This window comes from Pieris brassicae, chromosome 5 (assembly GCF_905147105.1).
Source record: "Pieris brassicae chromosome 5, ilPieBrab1.1, whole genome shotgun sequence".
In the NCBI taxonomy this organism is placed as follows: Eukaryota; Metazoa; Arthropoda; class Insecta; order Lepidoptera; family Pieridae; genus Pieris; species Pieris brassicae.
The window spans coordinates 17,376,456-17,400,625 of NC_059669.1; the positions used below are offsets into that span (position 1 = coordinate 17,376,456).

General features: G+C 35.9%; 2 protein-coding genes across 2 annotated transcripts in view; both read right to left on the reverse strand.

Annotated features, from left to right (window-relative positions):
- LOC123710182 (atrial natriuretic peptide receptor 2-like) overlaps nucleotides 1-13,457 on the reverse strand; it is a 34,914-nt gene extending 21,457 nt beyond the window's left edge. The window contains exon 1 of the mRNA XM_045661935.1: nucleotides 13,421-13,457. The gene's annotated coding sequence lies outside the window, so the exon portion shown is untranslated. The remainder of the gene's footprint in view (nucleotides 1-13,420) is intronic.
- Nucleotides 13,458-18,219: 4,762 nt separating this feature from the next.
- LOC123709843 (semaphorin-5B) overlaps nucleotides 18,220-24,170 on the reverse strand; it is a 45,937-nt gene continuing 39,986 nt past the window's right edge. Inside the window, exons 16-20 of the mRNA XM_045661420.1 lie at nucleotides 23,943-24,101; nucleotides 23,194-23,337; nucleotides 21,975-22,094; nucleotides 20,648-20,781; nucleotides 18,220-20,025 (exon numbers count right to left, since the gene is read on the reverse strand). Coding sequence (XP_045517376.1) covers nucleotides 19,798-20,025; nucleotides 20,648-20,781; nucleotides 21,975-22,094; nucleotides 23,194-23,337; nucleotides 23,943-24,101 — 785 coding nt within the window. The 3' untranslated portion in view covers nucleotides 18,220-19,797. The remainder of the gene's footprint in view (nucleotides 20,026-20,647; nucleotides 20,782-21,974; nucleotides 22,095-23,193; nucleotides 23,338-23,942; nucleotides 24,102-24,170) is intronic.

Consider the following 24,170-nt stretch of genomic DNA (forward strand, 5'->3'; position numbering starts at 1 on the left):
TCGCTATTGATATGTCCTGGAAGTTTGGGTAAGATTCCCAGAAACAGCTATTGTTTCAGAGTAAAAAGAACAATCTCCTTATAAAAAATCCAGAAAATAGAAGCAGAATTTTTACTAAGCGTAATCATATTGTTACGAGCTAGGGGATCGGATAGAAAATGCCGTAGATTTCTTCAAGGGTTTATTTCTTAAAAAATCAATGAGGAATTTATGGGCACAAAATTAATTGCAGAGATTCACTAATAACACACAAAAACACAGTCACTAAATACTTCACTTATGCACACTTCACACAGTACTTTATCACTTATATTCACTTTATTCGCACTTTATCGCTTCGGTGTTTCTCTCGTGTAATCGCATTCAAAACTAAGTCACTAGTCGCGTTTCGGCTCGCTTATATATCCCTGGGAATAATTCTAAACAATATTCGAGAACTTTCTAGGCGGGCTTGCTACTGAGTAGCGATTGCACAATTCTAGAACGTTCGCACTCTTTGTCTCTTTCGCACGTTGCTCCGTCCTTGTCGTACGGCGTTCCAGAGTGCTCGTCTAGTTTCGAGAAAGTTCTGATCTTCTCTCTCTCTCTCTCGTATCATTTCGTCCTTGTCTCACACCTAGAAAGTTCGGTCTAGAATATTCCTTCACCAAAGGGGTATAACTAGGCCTGAAAACGCCTGAAAACGGGTCTCCTGAAAACTGCACTACTCGACTACACATGTTCTGAAACCGACTGAAAAAAGGTTTCAGCTTCCTGAAAACTAGGGTAACATTATGAAAATTACAATTTTCTAATATGTGATTGACCCTCTCCTGAAACGGTCAGAAATCATATTACAGCTTGCTGAAAAGTTCTCTAACTAGTGGAAAAATCTAGAAACATTGCAGTCGACCCGTCTTCGTAACACTACCCCTTCCTTAGACATGCTCGTCCCGAGCATCATTACATCCTTTATAGGGAGCCAATCGATTTATGTGAACGACTTTCGGTTTGCTCCTTAAACCACCCACTTTCTTTATGCGATAGGTAACGTCATTTATCTTCGTGACTATCGTGTATGGACCATCCCAGTCAGCTTGAAGCTTTGGTGATTTGCCTTTTCGTTTTGTTGGGTTATGGAGCCATACTTGCGAGCCTTCTTTAAATTCTATGTGATTCGTCTTTCTGTCATACCTAATCTTCGTAGTCTCACTTATTTTACTTTGTGATGCTCGTACGTGTTCATGGATTTCGTCCAGTTTATTACGCAGATCCGCAGCATATTCTGTAACACTCTCCGGTGTGTCAGGTGGTCGCCCAGTTACAATATCCGCTGGTAATCTAAGTTGTCTCCCAAACATGGCTAAAGCAGGAGTAACATTTGTGGTTTCATGAACCGCAGACCGGTATGACATTAGAAATAATGGAATATACTTGTCCCAGTCTTTTTGATGGTTGTCCACCAGTTTTGCCAAGTGCCTTTCCAAAGTTTGATTGAAGCGTTCCACCATTCCATCTGACTGTGGGTGATATGGAGTAGTCCGCGTCTTATGAATTCCCATTAATCGGCACAATTCTTTAAATAGTAGAGACTCAAAATTTCTTCCCTGATCACTGTGCATTTCCAAAGGTACTCCAAATCTAGAGAATACGTCATTTACAAGTATCTCAGCTACTGTAACTGCCTCTTGATTGGGAATAGGGAATACTTCGGGCCACTTCGTAAAATAATCCATAACAACCATGATGTACTTATTTCCTTTTTCTGTTAACGGAAATGGTCCAGCTATGTCAACTGCTATCCTCTCCCATGGAGCTCCGACATTGTATTTCTTCATACTCGCTCTAGTTCTCGACTGTGGGCCTTTAACAGCTGCACAAGCTTTACATTTCCGAATCCAGTCTTCTACATCTTCGCGGCAATGTATCCAATAAAATCTCTCTTTAATTTTCAAAAGAGTCCTTTTTACACCTAAGTGTCCGCCTGATGAGCCGTCATGAAACATTTCCAATATGTTGCGAATCTTGGCTCTTGGCACAACTAACTGTAGATGAGATGCATCCCCACGAGCGTTTTCCCATTTACGACATAACACCCCATTATGGAGAACTAAGCTATCCCATTGAGCCCAGTAACTCTTGGTCGTGGTGCTAGTAGATGCAACATCATTCCATCGCGGCTTTATAGCTGAAGATTTCATCCAGTCCAGAATTGGTTTAATGTCAGAGTCTTGTTGTTGCTCTTCCTGAATTAATTTACAACACCAATCTGGACTAATGGTATCCGTTCTGAGTATCCTCACATTGGCAACCTCTCTACCTTCGTGTCTTGTACAATGTTTACAGTCTTCCTCACATGGCCTACGAGACAATGCATCTGCGTTCCCGTGCGCTCTACCCTTGCGATGTTCAGTAGCAAAGTCATACTCTTGCAATTGTTCGATCCATCGAGCCACTTGTCCTTCTGGGTTCTTGAACTGAAGTAGCCATTTTAATGCAGCATGATCTGTTCTAAGACGGAACTTGCGACCTAGTAAGTATTTACTGAAATGCTGCAGCGTCTTCACAACAGCCAGTAGTTCCCTCCGAGTGACACAGTAGTTTCGTTCTGGTTTCGATAACGACTTGCTGAAGTAGGCTATTACTTCCTCGTGCTCACCTTTTACCTGTGATAGTACACCTCCGATGCCAATTCCACTGGCATCTGTATCTACCACATATTCGCCATCATGGTCCGGGTAGCCTAGTATCGGAGTCTCACATAGTCGGTTCTTGAGCTCATTAAATGCAACTTCACACTCTCCATCCCATGTGAATTTTCTCTTCTCTTCGGTGAGTCTGTGAAGAGGTTTTGCAATATCCGCGAAATTTTTCACGAATCTTCGGTAGTAAGAACATAAGCCTAAGAAAGCACGGACTTCAGTTTTATCTTTAGGTACTGGCCATTCCTTCACCGCAACTATCTTCTCGGGATCTGTTCGAACTCCGTCCTGCGATATAATGTGACCCAAGTAGCTCACTTCTCTTTTAAAAAATAAACATTTCTTTGGACTTAATTTCAGGTTGGCTTTATGGAGTCTGGTGAGCACCCGTTGCAGATTCCGTATATGATCTTCAAAATTTCTCCCAATGATGACTACATCATCCAAGTACACTAAGCAGGCTTGTCCTATCAGTCCTGATAGTACTTTCTCCATTAGTCTTTCAAAGGTAGCAGGCGCATTGCAAAGCCCAAACGGCATAACTTTAAACTGCCATAGTCCTTTTCCAGTTGAGAACGCTGTCTTCTCTTTATGACTTGGGTCTATCTCCACCTGCCAGTACCCACTTTTCAAGTCTAAAGTTGTAAACCATTTTGCCCCACTTAAGGTATCCAAGGTGTCATCTATTCTAGGTAAGGGATAACTGTCCTTCTTTGTGATATCGTTAAGACGACGGTAGTCGACGCAGAACCTTAAACTGTTATCCTTTTTCTTGACTAAAACTACTGGAGAGCACCAAGGGCTGGAAGATGATTCAATGACATTATGATTTGACATTTCCGCAATCATCTTGTCTATATTCTTTTCATATGCGACAGGTACTCGTCGCGGTCGCAAACGTATCGGTGCTTCGGTTCCAGTCTCAATTCGATGTTTAACTACACCTGTCCTGCCTAGATCTCCATCGTGTGTAGCAAACATGTCTGAAAATGACTTCAATAGTTCCTTTGCTTTCAACATTTCTTCTTTTGACAAGGTTACCTTACAGTCCTTTAATACTTCTTGAACTATATCTCGTTGTTTACTGACTGTACTATTTTCAGTGATGGATCTATAGACGTCATACCCACCCTTCAATGTATTACCTTTTAGAGAAACTACCTCATCTCTACACTTGAACGTGCCGTTCTTCAAGTCAATCTTACAGTTGTAATGCTTCATGAAGTCTAAACCGATAATACAGTCATCCACGATGTCAGCAATAACCACCTTATGTCTGTATGATCTTCCCCCAATCTTGAAGGTAGCGATACCTTCCCCTCGAACGGTTATGTGCTGACCAGTAGCTGTAAGGAGCTCTACATTTCCACCAGAAAGGCTTTTGTAAAATGACTTCAGAAGTTGGTATCTAATTACTGTCCGGGAAGCTCCAGTATCAAGGGTTAACTCACACCTACATCCGTTTACTTCTCCGTCGATAACAATGGTATTCCCATCCTGAGTTTGAGTGATCATAACTTTTGGGGCCTTCCTTACAGAACCGGCCAGCACCCGCCCCGTGGTCCTGGCTTCTACTCGTTTCCCTGCCGCTGTTCAGCGGCAGTCACACCCGCTGCTTCCGGATCCCCACGTCTAGTCTTTATTTCGCCTCTGAGATCTTTTTTAGGGCATGAAAACCTCATATGCCCTATTTCCCCACAGAGGTAACAGGTGGGTCCACGTTGGGTACTTGGTTTTTCCGTGACAGCCCTAATGCGGTTAGGTCGATGATCCTTGCAAAATGCTTCCACCTCCAACGCATGGGCAAGAGCATCCTTAAGTTCCTTATGGTGACCGAGGTTCACAGCCATTCGAATTTCACGGTCTCGAATACCGTCGACAAAAGCTTGAACCAGCATCTTGTCTGCAACATCTGGTGAGGATGCGTAGGCCTTCCTTACCAGCTTCTCTATTTCAAGTCCCCATTTTTGCAAACTTTCATTTGTCTGCTGTATTCTATCTTTCAATTGAGCCCTGTAAACGTGCTCTAAATGTGCGTCTCCATACCGTGATTCCAGGGCATCTAGCAGTTGCTTCAACGTCACCTTACCTTTCTTGGTATCTAATATGGCGAGGGCTTCGTCTCGCAATCCCAGAATAAGGGCGGTAACTGCTTGATCGTCAGTCCACCCGTTTGACTGTGCTACAGTCTCAAATTGAAGCTTGTACGCGCCCCAAGAAGATGTACCATCAAAGGGAGGCACTTTCACATTTCCAGGTGGTGCTACAGTCGTGACAACACCAGAGGTCTTCAGGCATTGGATTTCATTTTCTAATCCAAGGATACGTTTATCCTGCTTGGATTCCAAATTCTCTATCTTTTCATCTACCTGTATTTTCAGGTCACAAAGTTTTTCTCCTATACGGCGAGCCTGCTCCTCTAACATGCGACGTGTCTGAGCCTGTTCTTCCATCATTTGGCGTGTATGTTCGTCTTGACGGCGTGCCTGTTCTTCTTGACGGCGTGCCTGTTCTTCCATCATTTGTTTTGCCTGTTCTTCCTGACGGCGTGCCTGTTCTTCCATAATTTGTCGTGTCTGTTCTTCTTGACGGCGTGCCTGTGCTTCCATCATTTGCTGCAGAGCAAGGAGGATGTTGCCATCGTTACTTTCACCCATCCCGCGGTTCGCATCGAAACTTTGTCGCCGGGCGGCGTCGCGTGCTGATTGCGCCCTTGTCTGCACTCCCTCCGCAGCTGAAGACTCTGCCACAGACTCCTCTTGATTCTCCCTTGGAGTAATTGGCATGTTTCTATCCCACTTCTGACACCAAAATGTTACGAGCTAGGGGATCGGATAGAAAATGCCGTAGATTTCTTCAAGGGTTTATTTCTTAAAAAATCAATGAGGAATTTATGGGCACAAAATTAATTGCAGAGATTCACTAATAACACACAAAAACACAGTCACTAAATACTTCACTTATGCACACTTCACACAGTACTTTATCACTTATATTCACTTTATTCGCACTTTATCGCTTCGGTGTTTCTCTCGTGTAATCGCATTCAAAACTAAGTCACTAGTCGCGTTTCGGCTCGCTTATATATCCCTGGGAATAATTCTAAACAATATTCGAGAACTTTCTAGGCGGGCTTGCTACTGAGTAGCGATTGCACAATTCTAGAACGTTCGCACTCTTTGTCTCTTTCGCACGTTGCTCCGTCCTTGTCGTACGGCGTTCCAGAGTGCTCGTCTAGTTTCGAGAAAGTTCTGATCTTCTCTCTCTCTCTCTCGTATCATTTCGTCCTTGTCTCACACCTAGAAAGTTCGGTCTAGAATATTCCTTCACCAAAGGGGTATAACTAGGCCTGAAAACGCCTGAAAACGGGTCTCCTGAAAACTGCACTACTCGACTACACATGTTCTGAAACCGACTGAAAAAAGGTTTCAGCTTCCTGAAAACTAGGGTAACATTATGAAAATTACAATTTTCTAATATGTGATTGACCCTCTCCTGAAACGGTCAGAAATCATATTACAGCTTGCTGAAAAGTTCTCTAACTAGTGGAAAAATCTAGAAACATTGCAGTCGACCCGTCTTCGTAACAATATGAATATTTATACAATTTTTCATTTTTTCCCCACAAATTTGTTAATGTTTAGAATAAAATATGATTAAAATTGATCATAACTCAAGAAGTATTATTTAAACCTGAAAAAGATTTTAAGTCTGTTTTTAGCAATCTTCAATTATTTAAAAATTAAATCAACAAGAACATCTTTAACTATTCGATACTATTAGTGTCAATACAATTCAAATTCAAAATCATTTATTCATATCGTTAACACAATGTACACTTATGAACGTAAAAAATAGAAATGTACGTATATACAAAATGTATTCTAATTTTTTTCGCCAGTTCTCAAATCAAGGGCGTAGAACGGAAGAGAAAAACTGGCAATAAATTCTCCGCCACTCGTTTTAATCGCCATGTTTTATATTATAATAAATCTTAAACACTCTTTAATAAGTGTTTATTAGTAACTTTATAAAATCACTAGCAATGTAAATATCTTACGAACATTTAAGATTTTCAGACGCAATTAGAAACTTTCTCTCCATTTTAAAGTTTCAACCTGAAATTTTCTAAAGCAACTCGCAGTGAAAACTCGTAAGTATAGTTCGTATTCGGTTCAAGTTTTCAACAATTTAAGGTAAAAAGTCAGTTCTTTACATTAGTTTGAGACATGAACGATTTTTGTGTTTTTGTTTACAGTAAATACTCTAAGTTGAGTTGACTCAGATATGTCTGAGTTCATAGGTTTTATCTCCGTGCACCAATGCACTCTTCTTTCTTCTTTCGGTCGAACGGTAAAGGAAAACATTGTGAGGAAACCGGCATACCTTAGACCCAAAACGTCGACGGTGTGCGTCAGGCACAGAAGGCTGATTACCTACTTCCCTATTAGATTAACAAATGATCATGAAACAGATACCGAAATAAAAATGTTTTTTTTTAATTTTCTAAGTACTCTTGTAAAGTTTAGGTTATACAAATATAGCTTACTATTAAAGGTAAATGAACCAAACCTTTTGGGTCTTTGATATGCAATCAGCTATGTTTGTGGTAATCTCTTCACAATGTTTTGTTTAATACTTTGAATGCGTACATAGAAATAAACCATGGTTCAACCAACCACGAACCGCCGGGTTATGAATGCATGACTGAGGGTCGAAAGTCGCTAGGCTAACTATCCAATTAATGTTACCAAAATCTCAAAAATATAAACGAACTAAAGCACAAATGTTATTAAAATTAATATATTATGTAGGTCGAAAACGAAAAGAAAACAGTAATTCTGACATTTTTAAAACATCGTCCTTTTTGTCATTTCTTCTTATAAGTTCTTATAAGGTCTACTGACTAATTATTAAAACGAGCAATACTCTCAAACCAAATACTAAATTGAAAATAAAATATTATTTCAGTTGTTCTTAATAATTCAGTATGTACAAAAATATTCAAAACAACTAAAAGAAAATAATTCAAATTTCCATAGACAAAGACCTCCGGCACACCAAAGACGCACTTAGTGCTGTTGATGACCATACCATATTCCCTCAGTCTGGTGAAAAGCTGACGCAGGTGGGTCTCATGGGTCTTTTGGTCTTTCGAGAAGACCAAAAAATCATCCAAATACGAATAGGTGAAATCCAGAGCTATGAGCATCTCATCCACGAAGCGCTGGAACGTCTGACCGGCATTTCGAAGTCCGAACGTCATGTACGGGAATTCGAAAAGACCGAACGGCGTGGTGATGTCTGGCTTGACCAGGTCGATCTGGGAGAAGACGGTACAGCCAGACAGGCTGTGCACGAAGTCCTGGATGTGCCGGATGGGGTAAGAGTCCGGAATAGTACGGGAGTTCAGCAGTCTGTAGTCTCCACAAGGGAGCCAACCGTCATCCTTCTTCGGCGCGAGGTGGAGAGGTGAGGACCAGGGTGACTCTGACGGTCTACAGGTGCCAGCTTGCAACATGGCCTCGAACTCAGACTTGGCAATTTTTAATTTGTCGGGGGCCAACCTACGGGGTGAACCTGATACTGGTGGCCCAGGTGTGGTGCGGATGTGGTGGATAGTATCGTGTTTGGGAGTGCGGTGTGTACCATGAGGACGAGTAATGTCAGGAAATTCGCGTAGCATGTGTGTGTATGCGGAATTACCGAGACTTACTTTTACAGATGAAATGTCATCAGAACGACGGGCAGGCGAAGCCGGGGTGGTGAGGCTAGTGCTATTATCGATGAGGCGTTTGTTCCTACAATCAACAATTAAATTATAATAGCACAAAAAACCCACGCCTATTATCGCCTTAGTAACGTCGGCTACAATAAATTGCCAAGTGAAGTCGCGGCGAAACATTTATGGAACCATATGTTTCTTGTAGTTCGGTTAGCCGCACACAACTCGTAATCAGTTTTATTTAACCGTCGCGCTATTGATGATCTAGGATAGACACAGAGGTCGCTACCAGTGTCGACCAGAAACTGCACCTTCGACCGTTGATCGGTGATGAACAGGCGACCCGCACTCGGACAATCATCAGTCGCCATTCCTGATTGCCCCGAGCATTTCCCGCCTGTGGGTAGTCGCACGGCTTCACGCACCGTTTCGCCCGCTCGCCGAAGTTTTGGTGGTACCAGCACTGTGGGTACCGTCGATATGCAGATGATGAGCGGGTGGAGCTTGATCGACGGCCGTGACGCCTGCGGCTACGGGTGCGTTCCCGTAGGCGAGACATGCGGTCCACCTTGTCTGCCAGCTTCTCCAACTGCCTGGTGAGGGCGGCGATCTCCGTGCTCGCGGCGCCACCCGACGTACCTGGTGCTGCTGCTGTACATGTGACAGCCGCTGTAGATCCTACCTGGGTACCGACGACATCGTGGATCCTATCAGCTAACACGGCCAGCTCAGTCAGGTCCGTCTTGGACTGGGATGCGATGATGGCCTGAGAAGGCTTTCGGTCTCCGAGCTCTTCGTGCATGAGAAGCTGCTTCACCTTCTTCTCACGTGACGCCGACAGCCTCTTGATGAGCTCAGCTTTGAGCTTGTCGTATTTATTGGCAGGCGGAGGGTAGGAAATTACGTCCTCTACCTCCGCGGCGTATTAGGCGTCCAGGTTGCCGACGACGTAAAAGAATTTCGTCTCGTCGGTTCTGATGTTGGCCAGGGTGAACTGCGCCTCCATCTGGCTGAACCACAGACCTGGCATCTCTGGGTAGAAGGGTGGAATTCTTACGCCGACTCGGAAGGTCTCCGCTAACGATGATGTTGATGTTGTTTCTTGAGCCATCTTCTTGTGTCCTTTTTTGCGGGGCCACCAATATAGTGGGTGTGAAATGATGTAATTTGGATATAATTAGAAAATCCGAGTGCACAATATAGAAAGTTTATTGTACACGTCACAGAAGTATAAACAAGAAGGAGTAAAAAGTTTTGTAGAAGAAATAGCACAACAATAGAAATAAAATTAAGCGGAGTGATATGTTCTCAACGCAAATAATAAAATTATCAAAATTTATATCTATCAAATACGGAGTGCGAAAGCGGTCTGGTCGCCGCGGGTTGGCTCAGGTAGTCGCGTGCGAATGTAAGGGCAATATCATGCGTTCTCGCTTGCGCGCTACCTGAGCCGGCGCACGACTCAACAGAATTAACTATATAAAACAAACTTCGCCACGTCCGTCCACTCACTCAAATTAAAAATTTAATATTAAATTTAGCACAGAGCACTACAAATCAAAATATTCGTTATATTTTTGTTATGGCTCTTCAACATAAATATTAAGAATATCATGTTTAATAAAATAGTAGTAGTATGTAGTAGTGTATGTACTTTCTCGTCAAGAATAAATCTCTTAAATAATTAATCTTAATAAAATTACAAAAACATATCGTTCGTCTGCAATGAAATTCGTGATCATGTATCGTGAATAGCGTATATTAAACTACTAATCTAAACTTTGCGTTTAATTAATATAAATGTTATTCAGAGTCATTTTTATTTGTTACTTTTGATTTATAGCTACCAAATGCGGTCTTACGATATTTCCAAGTAATATCAAACTTTGTCAATATAAGCTTTGTTTGTCATATTATATAACTATCCCAAATTTATATTAGATAAGCAATAAAGATTATTTATCTAGCTGCTATAAATTCACGAGTAATAAATAAGATCTTATCTTAATACTGAGCAAAAACTATATAACCTGTAGATTTCTATAGTAATATTATTTGACGTCCCATAACCCGAGGCATACGCCTAGACTAGCTAGACAGATTTCTGTATCAATTTCATTTGTCTACTTGAAATGCTCATTATTTTAATTTATGTTCGGCAAGCTAATAGTACAAGATGAAGACAACTTTAGTAAAATGTTTATATGAAAGCAATTTTGTAAGCCTATAAAGCAATATTACTAAATTATTTTAAAAATATTTCAATTTATACAATGCAACAGGCTTAGTTTGGTTAAACGTAATTATAATAGAAGCTAGCGTCGTAAAAGATATGACTATACATATATATCGCACTAATCTGAACACTGTACGCGTCTATGGTTTATTCCTATATTATTTCCCATTTTAAAATCTTTTAAATTGCAACGTCAATCGCATTTCTTTAAACAATAATCAATTATTTTGGAGATTTTTACCCCATATCATTATAATTTATATTTTTATATTTAACCACTTAAAAATATTTATTTATAAAACCGAAAGCTTATCTATGAAAGCTTTTAAAATACAACCTTCAGTAAAGCACACTTAGAAAGCTTTATAACGTCGGAAGATTTATGTACTAAACAGAGAGGTCGTTCACTCCAAAAATGTTAGAACACATGCCTCACTAACATAATAAGACAATTTAAAAGATGGGAATTAACATTTATTTTGCTGTTCTTGCTTATTGAAATAAATCTCCCAATTATACCTGTCACTATAATATGTTAATAATAGGTATACAAATTTAAAACACTTCATGAAATCTTCATGAAGTTGCATATTAGCAATTCCATAAATAAATAGAAACATATGAAAAATAATTCATACATCCGCAACGCTTTTATGTTTGGAATACTGCATTGCTATTAAGACTCGAAGAAATCAATAAAACCTAAGCAAAGCATTAACAAAGTAAGTTCTCGTGTTCCTGTGGGTGTAACACAATCATTTGTTTAATTAAGTTTTCTCTTATTATCAGCTTTGTAGATAAACTATTAGATACATGTTCTGTATACAATAATATCAATATAATTTTTAATCACTGATAAAGTCTCGTGCCCTTTATATTTCGCGGTTTTGGGTTTTAGATATGCAGGGTTTTTCAAGATGTTTTTATTTTTAACTGCTCAAAGTAATAACAATATATTGCGCTACCAGGATTTAAGCGGGAGGACCCATTTAGACACGCACGCCTAGCCTAGTTGACACTGCCTTACAACAGATATAATAATTTTAATATATTTTTCCCGACTTGACTATCAAACAAAAAAAAACCTTCGTACTAAATACAGTATAAGAAAAAAACATAATTATATACCTGATGTATAACTTATTTACATTAAGAAAAGTTACAGTGAAAGGATATTAAAAATAAAATCGTTTTGAAATAAAAAAGAAAGCATTGTGCAAAGGGATTTCATATAAAATCATCTTTTTATTGATATCCCTTATTTAATTACCTTTCATATCGACGTATAAAACCAATCAAAAGATTCTCAAGAGCATTTACATCGATATGCCTTTATCTGACGGATGCTTTAGTCGTGAAGATTATTGGTAAAAGCTCTTAAACCCTAAAAAATATTTAATGTTTTCGATTAGATTGTATTTTAAAAAATACTTCTATTTCGGTAGAGATGTGTTTTTTTATCGATGACCTTTTTTAAAACATGAAACCTAGGTAACATTCGGTATCAAACACAGAAAATTACTAAAAGTATATATTTATTACTTAAAACAGTCCTTACATAGTCATAATACCCATAGAATTGCCAATTTAAAAATCGTCGTTGTTTCATCTTGAATAAATAACTATACGTAGCGTAAACGCGCTTGAGCTTATCTCTGTTTTTATCTATATTTTATTTTTTTAAACGACCAAACAAACAATTGGGCGTGAACAGGCCACAGAATCATCTGATTTTAAGTGATACCATCACCCATTGATATCCACTGCCTCAAGCCTCGCAAGTGTCTTGCCGACCTTTGCCATTTTTTAAATAAATTTAAGTTTGTTTACGGTGAAGGAATATAGAAAACATACCTTGACGTGGTAAGAAAATAGTTTCTATACAAGGTTAGCATTGATTTCATTTACAATTCATTAGGTATTCGGGTGGCGTGTCCATTTTTCGGAACCTGTATTATATCAGATGCCCTTTACCGGTCCGGCAATAAATAATAAGTTATTATACTCGTAACATGCGATTTCTTTTACGTTCCTTAAGTTCATCAGCTTTTCTTTTACATATATTTATGTTATATAAAGAAGAATCTTTAGACAAGTTAAATATTAAAAGTAAATTTAGTGTAATTGCAAACTTCGTACTCCATCCGTAGACCATTAATTATTTAATTAGGAGTTTCTCAAAGAATAATGTTGCAAGAAAAATTTACAACGATTTTCTTGTATGAAATGCGTCTCGGAAAAACTATTTGGTCAGAGATGTGGAATCGTAAATTTTGCTCGAGGGAACGTAGAATTTAAATGAATTTTTTAACTAGTTTGTGTCATCAATACTTTAATAGTTGTTACTAGTTGGTACTACTATCAATGGCGCAATATGAAAATAAAATAAAGTTATATGTAAATAAGCATACATGAATTAAAAAAGAAAGTCCCTTTTTAACTGTGACAAGAAGGTTTAATTATTCGTGTGCTCTGTGTGAACAGAATTAGGCCGCATTTGCGTATACACACAGTACCAAAACGTTCTATATATTTTTTTTACTCCAAAATTTTAATATTTTATTGCTGTCACAAATTTGCAATAAATACTCTTCGTAGTATATATAATAAATACTAGAACTCAACAAAACATTTAAAGCATTATTGTGCATTGAACAAAAACATGCCAAAGTATACAGAAAATGCAAGCTTATGAATCAAAGTGCTCTAATTAAATGACATACTTAACACATAAACATCGATGAATAGAACATAATCCAAAAAAAGATTACAACTTACATTTATAATGCCCTAAGTTGTAAGCACTTCACAAAACACACTTTATTATAATATACCGCGATAGTAAGTTGTTCGTAGAGGTGCTACGAGCGTAGCGTTCTACGGCTGTAGCGCGACTGTCTCATAGAGCCTACAGAGGCTATGCAGGATCTGATCAATGTGACTTTAAAGCATGTTTGGGCGTATTTACGATATCATCAACAAAATGATTTTTTTTATTTTGGTATTTTTTCTGTTACCGTGTCCGTTGAGGTTTATTCAAATTGACGGAATTGCGGGCCGTACCAATTAATTATTAAACGTGTCTTTATTGTGATATTGTTTTAACTTAGTGATGTCGCAATTTCGACATCCTGAGTTCATATTCTTGCCGTCTACCAATGGATTTTTACATTTATATTATTAACCAGCTCAAACTAATAAGACTGATTTACTTATAAAGAAAATCTAGGAAATGAACAAAGAAATTCTACTTTTATGTCAAATTTATAACACACCAGCTTTCAGTCCATACACATTTATATCTTTGTTTAATAAAAACAAAAAAAAATACACTAAAAACCTTTGTTTCATTGAAGTAAGTAATCCAATTTATCTGAATAATTTTACGAAATGCGGCGCAAAGGGTAGAAGATTGTTATTAATAAATAATGCGGTTATTTATAATTCATGAGCCGTTATTCTAATATTCTTTGTGGGAATTTCCGTCCGAAAATATGGATACGTATATGATTATTACCTGTTAATGTAACTTGTTTATGTACGTATTTTATTTATTTTATTTTTTATTTATATCTTTATTTTTCTTTGGTCCAGATATCGCTGAAAGACGACGTGGAGGAAGCGATAGCGCGATCTGTGAAGATGGTATTCTCTATATAGGTTTTTTTTACTAATGTTAAACACCTAAGCAGCTGGACTTTTTTCAGATATGCGGTAAGATAGATTATTTAGAATTATAAATGACTTACCAAAAGTCAGGTATTAAATATACATTAAATACACTGGAACTCTGACCCAGAGTTTACCGCAAAATTAATTAAACCCTAAGACGCTTCCAAGTTAAATACTCCGAGATTATATTACAATTTATAATTATGAGTTTTGGCCTTCACCCTCGTCGGGTATTTCGCGACGTATTTAATAATAATGATGGAACCTACCAAAATATTACATTTTCTTGAAGGTTCATTCACTCTGTTATTAATATTTCTGCGGCTTTCTTGGGATAAGATAAATTTACCAGAAAAAGATTTTCATACGTCAGATGTAATAAATCAGTGTTTCGATTTTTCCTTATGTCTACAGTTGTATGTGTACATATTTCTGACAAAAAAACATAAGCAGATTTTTTGATGTACATACACAGGTTTCGTCACCATCTCTTCAGGAAGTTTTGAGTCTATGTGATTACGATGTTTCACATACACCTTGTATACTTGAGGTAAAATGCGTGGAGCTTTTTAATTTCAGGACGTAGGAACCGTTTTACTAGTAGGCATATACTCGTACTGACCTCAATAATTCTTACCACGCTTGTGACAAATTGTATTCCCCATATATATTCACTATGTAGAGTATGGTTTTTATGAAAAAAAACTTTCGCTTTAATAACATTCATAACATAACATCCCTAAATATATTTTTTTATTTTACCAAAAATTCAAACGTAGAAATAAAATATACAAATTTTCTGTTCAATGTTGACATGGAGAGAAGACAGACGGTAATTCACTTTTTCTTAAGTGAGTGAACCCAGGTAGTGCCAGATTTCATGATTTATGGGGTTATTACCCTCTGTTTGCCATCCAATTGGAACTCTGCCAACAGCTATACTGAGCCTTTACCTAAGTTGTGTGAACTTTTAATGTGGTGATATACAACAAATTTGCTGAATATATATGAATTAATCGCTGGAATAAATGCCAAGTGAACAAAATTCAATTTAGGCAAGAATATGTATAAAATAGAACAAAATACACATTCAGTTCAAAATATATAATTGTCGTTCAGTTTCGTTTAAGCAGTAGCTTTAAACCTTTTATAGAAATCGCTGAATAATAACTAGCTAGAGGAATTGTTGGCTCATAAAGAATAAAAAAGCGAATATATGAATGTACCAATAACCTAGTTTAAATTTATAATAAATACGTTTAAAAGGACAAAATCGACCACGGCAAGGACGGCCCATTAGTTACACGCGCAAAGCCGAATATAAGATGAATTTTGAGGAATATATAAGTTCTCTTATATATATGTTATGTTGCATTAGCGACACGCTCGTGTTTCGCACAGTTGCACGTTTTTAACGATATGCACTCTGGGTGTGTCGTAACTCCTATAACTGGTGTACTCAAAAGGAACCTAACGTCTTTTAGAGAAACACTAGACAAGCGTGAATTAAGCACATTAATAGTGTACGAATTTACGTGCATACACTTTTTGAATAACTAAAGTAATTTTTTTAAATACTGAAAAATATTTTTTTTAGCTTTTTACATAGATAAATCTGTGTTAAATAATTTATATTACTACAAAAATAATTATTTTTGATGCTGTATTTCCACTGACGTCTAAACCGAAATTATAACGAATCACTTTTGAAAATAAAACAAAGTCGATGTTCTTTAAGTTGTTTATTTTATTTATAAAAAAACTTAATATAAGTTGAAACAAAATGATAAAACAAACTAACAACAATTGGCTTCAATGTCAAAAACATTATTTCAACATGATACTCATGAACTCATTTTAGCCTCATCTACGCGGCAAAGAAACTTAATATTTTTTTTAAATTTGAAATTGATTTCATTAATTTGATATGATCATTTTGAAAATCATTTGTATTTATAGAATTTATATGGCATAGTGTTATATTCATATTATAGAAGCTAAAGCCATAGGTACTCTCTATAAATCGAATTGCAATCCAGGTTAATAGTAACAGAACTCTCTCGCTGAATTTATTAGTTTAATCGAGAAGTCAAAGCCTTAACTTTAACACTAGACTTCACAACTTCTGAAAACAGCGAGGTCGTGAGCTTGCATAATCACTGCAGTAATATCTGGAATGGAAACTCGTTTATTTGTAAAGCTTAAACAAGTCAATACTAAATTATTGCACGGGCATCGCGGTACTTGGGTCTTCAACTAAAACTATATTAAAGTAAAATATTTGTGTTGTTGAACAATAAAAATAATAAATATATATATTTAATTATATCAAGGTGCAAAAGAGCAGTTGTTAAGTAACCAGATGGCTGATACATGGCCTTTTAAGAAATGGTATATGTTATTTCGTAAAGACCATTTTATGTGTTCAAGAGGCGAAATTTTATTCATGCATTATTAGTAAGTAAAATAGGGGTTGTGTTTAGTACAAAATAACTTTATTAGGAGCTTGAAAGATTCCTGTATTATATTACAATAGAAATACGTGGAAATTAATTTTTTTTAGTACTTATTGTACAAATCTTAGTGTCTGTAATATGTGATAGAATCTCAATGGTTACTTAAACACTCGGGTAGACTGATTTCGTCTGATGACAAAGGCACGTATCGTCTAGACTGGCGCTATATTGAAGCTGTTAAAATAGTATCACTTTCAATTTAGATTTGAGCTAGATCTAGTATATAATCTCACATCCCATCGTTATGGTATAGAGGGACTTTATTTGAAATAGGGATAAAACAATAACGAAGTTTATATAAACGTCATAGGCTGCCCAGTTTTGACAGAAATGAGAAAAAGAAGAAATGTCTTTTCAGTTCATCAGTCCGATTTCGCGAGCCATCACCCCGAATTACATTCAGGACTTTGTTTGTTTTTAAGTGTTAGGAACATGTTTTTATGTGATAGTAAACGTCAACTAAAGTTATCATCGACCAACTGATTTCTGAATAATTGAAACTCATTAGATAAGGTGTTATTTATAGACATCGATTATTTGGTACACCTTGTGAATAAGTTTGAAACTAATATGTTTCGACTTTCGAAACGCAATATATTTTTAAGAAAATAATTAAAATATTATTTTAGTCTATCAGTTCAAGGTTTTGAATGGGGTTTTAATTTTGTTCAAAACTATTATTTAATTACAATAAGTTTAGGTAAATTTTAGTTAAGTATATACTATCAGTATATATATATATATATATATTTAATGCACATTATTGCCAGATGCGGCAAAATTTTACTCTACCCAGCATAATATATTCACAAATATATTTTATAATTGTCGTGTTTTGATCATATAAGACTTTAACTAAATGAAATACTAATAGAGATTATCGCGAAACCATTTATTTAAAACTAAAGATCCATTATACTATTAGTTTCAGACAGTAACAAAGCGAAATACCACAAAGGAACGCGACAAAGGCACCCCTTAGGCAAGTTACGTGCAAAGGAAAATTTTACAAAGTTGTTTTTGAAAAAAATCAGCTAACCGACATAAAGGGACTTCGTTTTAGTCGCGGTCAGGATACTTAGCAAATACTTAATGATTTTTTATAAGATAGACAACATCATTATATACAAATGCACAAGTTACGATATCTGCAAAACAATGTAAATGAATTACATATTCAGTATAAGAAGTTATATAGTCATAGCATATTCGAAAAAAAATATTCGAAGTGCTCAAGACTAGACTTGTGTCTTGAAGTCCGAATTGGGACATGCCTAAGTGTTTTCTTGCTGCGTAATGTTTTATTACTTTTGTTACTACTATATAATTAAAGAAATTGTGAGAAATTGATATATTGTGGTAGTCGGCAATTAAAAATCAAACACCAAATTAATACGACAGTCTTTATTTTTAAGTAATAAGCCCGTTAACATAATTGACGGAGTTCAGGAATGAAAACGTTTTCGAACATTACAAAATCACAATTAATTTCCTAAAGATCGGTGAGTTTTATACGAAGCCTCCTTAGATTTTCTAAACAACATCTATTAATATACTTTTCAAATTTCAAAAGTATATTATATAAATAATGACGTCACAGTTATATATCATATATCGTTTTCATATCCCATGTCTAACTCAAAGCTCATTCAACATTATCGTAAAAAATTATATAATATGGTTTTACACGACCCAATTGATTTTATAACAAGCATTCTAATAAAACTATTTATATACATTTAACATACATTGTATATCATCCAATAGATGGCGCGATACAAAATTATATTTCCTTCCTTAATAAAGACAATTTTAATATCAAAATTAACTATGTAAACTTAATTATATGGCTCAATATGAGCCAATAATAACGTCGAAATATTTTCAACAATTCATACAAAAATATAAAAAGATTTCCAAATAAACTCAACAGCGCCTTAAACACCGATAATTATCTCTTTATAATCGCAAAACCGCCTAACAATGTTATAACATTATATCATTTACCGCCATTTGTATTTATTTCAAAGAAACACTCGTGTACATTAAGGCACCTCTATTTTTAGAAAATAGGCAATTAATAAACTGATCATTTAATACAAAAAAATTATAAATTTAACATTAACATTATTTATTTACAGTATTATTTACATAAATGCTTATTTATAATGGACCGGGGATTATTATAGCAGTCGCTTAAATGGCACAAACAGCTTTGTTACTGTACCCATATATTTAACTTAAAATATCTAAAATAATAATGGCACTAAATTTCTTTATAGCATCAAGCTTATACTAGTTTTAGAAGCTTGTTCCTTATTCAAACACAGAATTGATAAATGTCTAGCGCAAATGGGAGGCGTCAAAGTGGCAATACTGGTTCTAATATAGAGAAATTTTCGTTTTATAGACTCTTTTGTTTTGTTGTATAACAAAAGAAAGGATACTATTAAATTCAATTTACAACATTTTCCATTTAATATAGAACTTAATTATATAAAATAATTTTTCAGTTACCTAAAAAGACAGTGCTTTCTTGAACAGGTTTAGATTGTTTTTGAGATCTAAAATACATAGAGATCGATAAATATAGCTGAAGAATGAATAAATTTCTAACTTTCTTAATGAGAAAAATACTAAGATTTTTCAGTAAATTATAAGATATCAAAAAACTATCAAACACATGACTAAAATAGACAAATTAAGATTTAATTATAGGAATAATGCCATTGACAAATTCTCAATGTTGTTACGACTTTTAGGTTTGTAGATTTATAGCCTAAAAAATCTAACATTTTATCACTCATATTTCATAATACAGATCTTGTAAAAAAGTTGATATAGTAAAAAATCTAATTTTTTTAGTACTTTCATATATCGTGTTCTACACGAAGGACATAACATAAGCGGGCCTTTCTTTCAAAAATCATTTCTTACCCAAAGGGCAAAAGTCATAAAGGCCAATCCTCAATAGAATTTATCTTCTTCAATATCCAGATTGTTCTTTGTACATGGCTGGTTTGAATGTCTTCGCAATGTGCCCATGGAGTCATATTCGTTTGCGATGGCCTTAGGGTACAATTTAGGTGTAGTGGCCACATTGTGGTTATTGGCGTTTGATATGTTAGTTGTTTTTAATAACATACTATTGCCGCCGATACCAGAGAATGATGGCTGCCGTTTTGGTTTGCGAGGCTGAAAATTCATTACATCTTAGTAAAACTTAGTGAAACTTTAACGTTCTATAAGAAACTTGGAACTAATATTTAGTTCAAAGAACAGTTAGCTGTTTTCTATACTAATATTATAAAGAAGAAAAATTTGATTGTTTTTAAAACTACAGGAATATTTCACCATTTAAACCCTACGTTATCTACCAATACCTTGGGCATAGGTTATATACCCTATCGCAATTTAACTGAAGATGAAAAAAATACGAATAAAAAATCCTAAGAAAATACGCTGCGGAATCTATGCTATAATAATCTATATACAAAAACCATGTCTAACACAAAAATATTTTTGCATTTAAAAGTTTATTTACAGAGAAAAGCTTTAAAAAAAAGGTGCTGCCACCGAATTGGAATGGCAGGGCACAGCCAGTTTCTATATAAAGTTTGACACGTTTGCCAATACTCAAGAATATCGTTACTAAAGATACGATGCCTCGTATTGGCAAAAAAATATATTTTAATTGTAATTACTTAATAAGAATTTAGTGATGTATTTGTTTAGTCGATGAGTGATCGGGATTGATTATTTTATAGGAATATATTTTTAATTGAACTAAGCGATGTGACTAAGAAATATTACTCACCCGATCCAAAGGTACAGTCACGTAGCTGTTCTGTTTCGCAGTGATGTAATGTGGACTCGACGGTACACGGGACGATCTGTTCCACGTACCACGACGCTGTAGGAATATCACCACGCCCAGGCATACCAGACATCCTAAGATAAGAATATTTTTTTAAATATACAGTTAATTTAGTTTTAAGAATAATAATAGCGTCAAAATATATTAATATACTAGCTGCCCCCGCGAACTCCGTTTCTCCTTAATGTGGTTTTAGTTAGCCTTAATACCGTGACACGAAAGAATAATTTCACTGTATTATCGTCACTATAATTTGAATTTGATTTACACTTCGGTCTAAGTAACACGTGGTTGGCTATGCTAACACCAAAAATTTAAAAAATAGAATTAATTGAAATTCACGGTATTTCGTTTACTACAAAATAAATTTAATTTATACTTTAGCCTCAATAACACGTGGTAATCATGATATTGAACTGTAGCATGTATATGACAGCGTGTATATGACACGTTTGCCGGTTTACCATAGGAGTGCCATCTATTGATTACTTACTCAATCCAGTCGAAAACTATCGACATCTGTTAGAATCTTTTGGAGTAAACAGATAATTGTGACTGTCAATTAATTATACACAAATAATTTGGAATAAAATTGCGACTATAATTAAAGTTATAAGCTATCTTATCTCTTAAGTTGGACCAGACTGCTCACGGTGTACCAATTTAATTTAAAATCGGTTAAGTAATTTAGGAGTCCATCGCTGACAAACATCGTGACCTCCTGTCACGATGTTTGTCGAATTTATATATATTAAGATAATTAACTTAATAAAAAAATTAACTGTTAAAGTAATAACGAAATTAGTTAGATCTTCAAAATATTAAAGAAACCAGCGGCGCTACAACCTTTTAGGTTTGGGCGCTCAGATTTATCTCTTTCGTGATCATTGTTTATTTTAATAGGCAAGTACGTGATCAGCCTTCTGTCCCTGACACACGCTGCCGACTGTTTGAGCTTATGATATGATGGTTTTCTCACGATGTTTTCTTCTGTGTCATCAACCGTGGTAGGGACAAGAAAAAGATGGCGCTTAACGGAAAAATATGACGGTAATTTTTTTCCCACGCCGATTAAGAAGTTTCACTTTAAAAAACCATCCTTATATTTGTTATAACTGTAGACATCAATTTCATATTTAAAAACAATTACAGCCCTATTAAAAAAGGGAACTACTTTACCATTAATTGCCATAGTTACCATTTTTCATACGTAAACAACATCCTATATACTTTACTACTACTTAGGCCTGTATTGAATTACACTTACCAATAACAAAAGAAGCAACAACGCATCCGATTATCCCGCCAAGGCTGAGCGATTCGTTGCTCATAGTCACAAAAGATGCCATCTCTACTCCTTGACTGTATGCTGGCAACGCGTTTAGTTCTGAAAGAACATTACGTTCATTACTCGTTTATAGGCTTTTACAATTTATATTAATAGTAGAGTTTTATATGAATTGTTTCTAAAATGTTCCGTATGTTGTAGATCGTTTTTGAGACCGTTTTAGGACATATAGGACAAATTTTCTAAAAAAGGCAAACAGCGCAATATATTATAAATAATACATTTCTTTTTAATTAAGTCATATAAGCTTACAATCCGGTATTCTTGTCCTATAACAATATAAATTATTCTATCATGACAGAGACATCTAAGGGCCCAATAGTTAACCGTGAAAAGCTACTAAATTGCGATTGATCACAGCGACATCTAGGTTACATATATCAAGTCGAACGGTGGACCAAGATCCAAAAGTTCTGCTATAATATGCTTAGGGATCGTTCCTGATGTTATAAAATTGTATTATCTCTTTATCTTTAGGTCTTCTTATAGAGCCACCTCCTTTTGGTTGGCGATCATCATGGCTACTTTAATTTTGGATGCCGCGCTTCTAAACAATGACTTGGTGCTTTGACCAAACCATTGGCTATGATTTATATATACGACATGCGTCTGCGGCCAGGCCTCCTTCTACTTGCCGCTTTGCCTTGTATGATTTATTTATTTATACATTTAGGAAACAAAACAGATACATACCAATAAAAGTAAAAAAAAAAACGTAGAACACATTGAATATATAACAAAAAGTTTCACTGATACAGTAGACAATACAACACAAGATTTATAAATCAGGAGAACCACAAACATACTAATAGCTATAATAAAGAAGAAAGATACAAGGCTTAGGACATTAATAGTTGTTTTAACCTATTCTTAAATGAAGCAGTAGAGGAGTGCGAAAAAAGATCGATATTAGTAGCAGAATTAGTCGAAGGAGCTCGTATTTTTCGTTTACGTAAGACGAATTTCTCTTCACGGTCGTGTACATTCAAGTGTGATTGAACAGGTGCTTACATTTTAATTAGAATTTCTTTTTTAACGAAAAACACGTATCACGTATAATAATACATATATTTTATGTAAGTCGCAAAAATAAGACTTAAAGAAAAAGCATCGAATCTTTAATAAAATAGTAACTCACCATTATCCATATTGTTATCATCACATCGCGCCACCTGTAACTGTGGACCGACGCAGGCACCACTCTCACAACTTCGCCGTCTCACTCTTTCTCCTCCCTCACATTCACCCCATTGGCCCCATGATCCCCAGCCAGTTTCAGATTCTGGAATGAAAAGTGGTCGATACAGAACATATTATGGAACATTTTAAATATTATGCGCTAAAATCAGGAGCTGCGCATTTAACATTAGCTCCAACGGTGAAGGAAACCTCGTGAGGAAACCGGCTTGCCTTAGACGCAAAAAGTCGACAGGAACAGGAGGCTGATCACCTACTTGGCTATTCGATTAACAAATGATCATAAAACAGATACAGAAATCTGAGGCCCAGACCTAAAAAGGTTGTAGCGCCATTGATTTTTTTTAATAACAGGAACTATGACTTCGAAGAGAAAAAAGTTGATCTGATTATTCTGAAATTATCGCGAGTGAAAGAAACCGTAGAGATCCAAAAATCCAAATTATTTGTATATCTTCCTCTAAAGATCAAAATGAGTGTCCATGGTCGGTGGTATCACTTAACAACAGACGAGCGTCCTGCCCCATTGTACCCTGTTGTATAATAAAACATAGCCTACAGTCCTATAATAATAAACAATTTTAAATTACAGAATTTAATTTTAAAGAAAATTTATGTTTTTATTAATATCTACATTCTACATTCTTACCTAATGTAAACACAAAACAAAGGAGGAAAATAAAAATATACCTGCGCATGTATTAACACAGATTCGTCTCTCGAGCGCAGCACCAGCGTCTGCGCAACCTTCGGGCGAGAGACACATTCGAGTGCGCATTCGATGTCCCGTTGCACCACTATCACAATTGCCATTGCACTCACTCCACTCACTCCAGCAAGACCATTCACCTGAAATATTAAAAAAAAAACAGTTATATTATTCAAGTCTGGCTTTAATGCATCGAGGTCAAATGCATG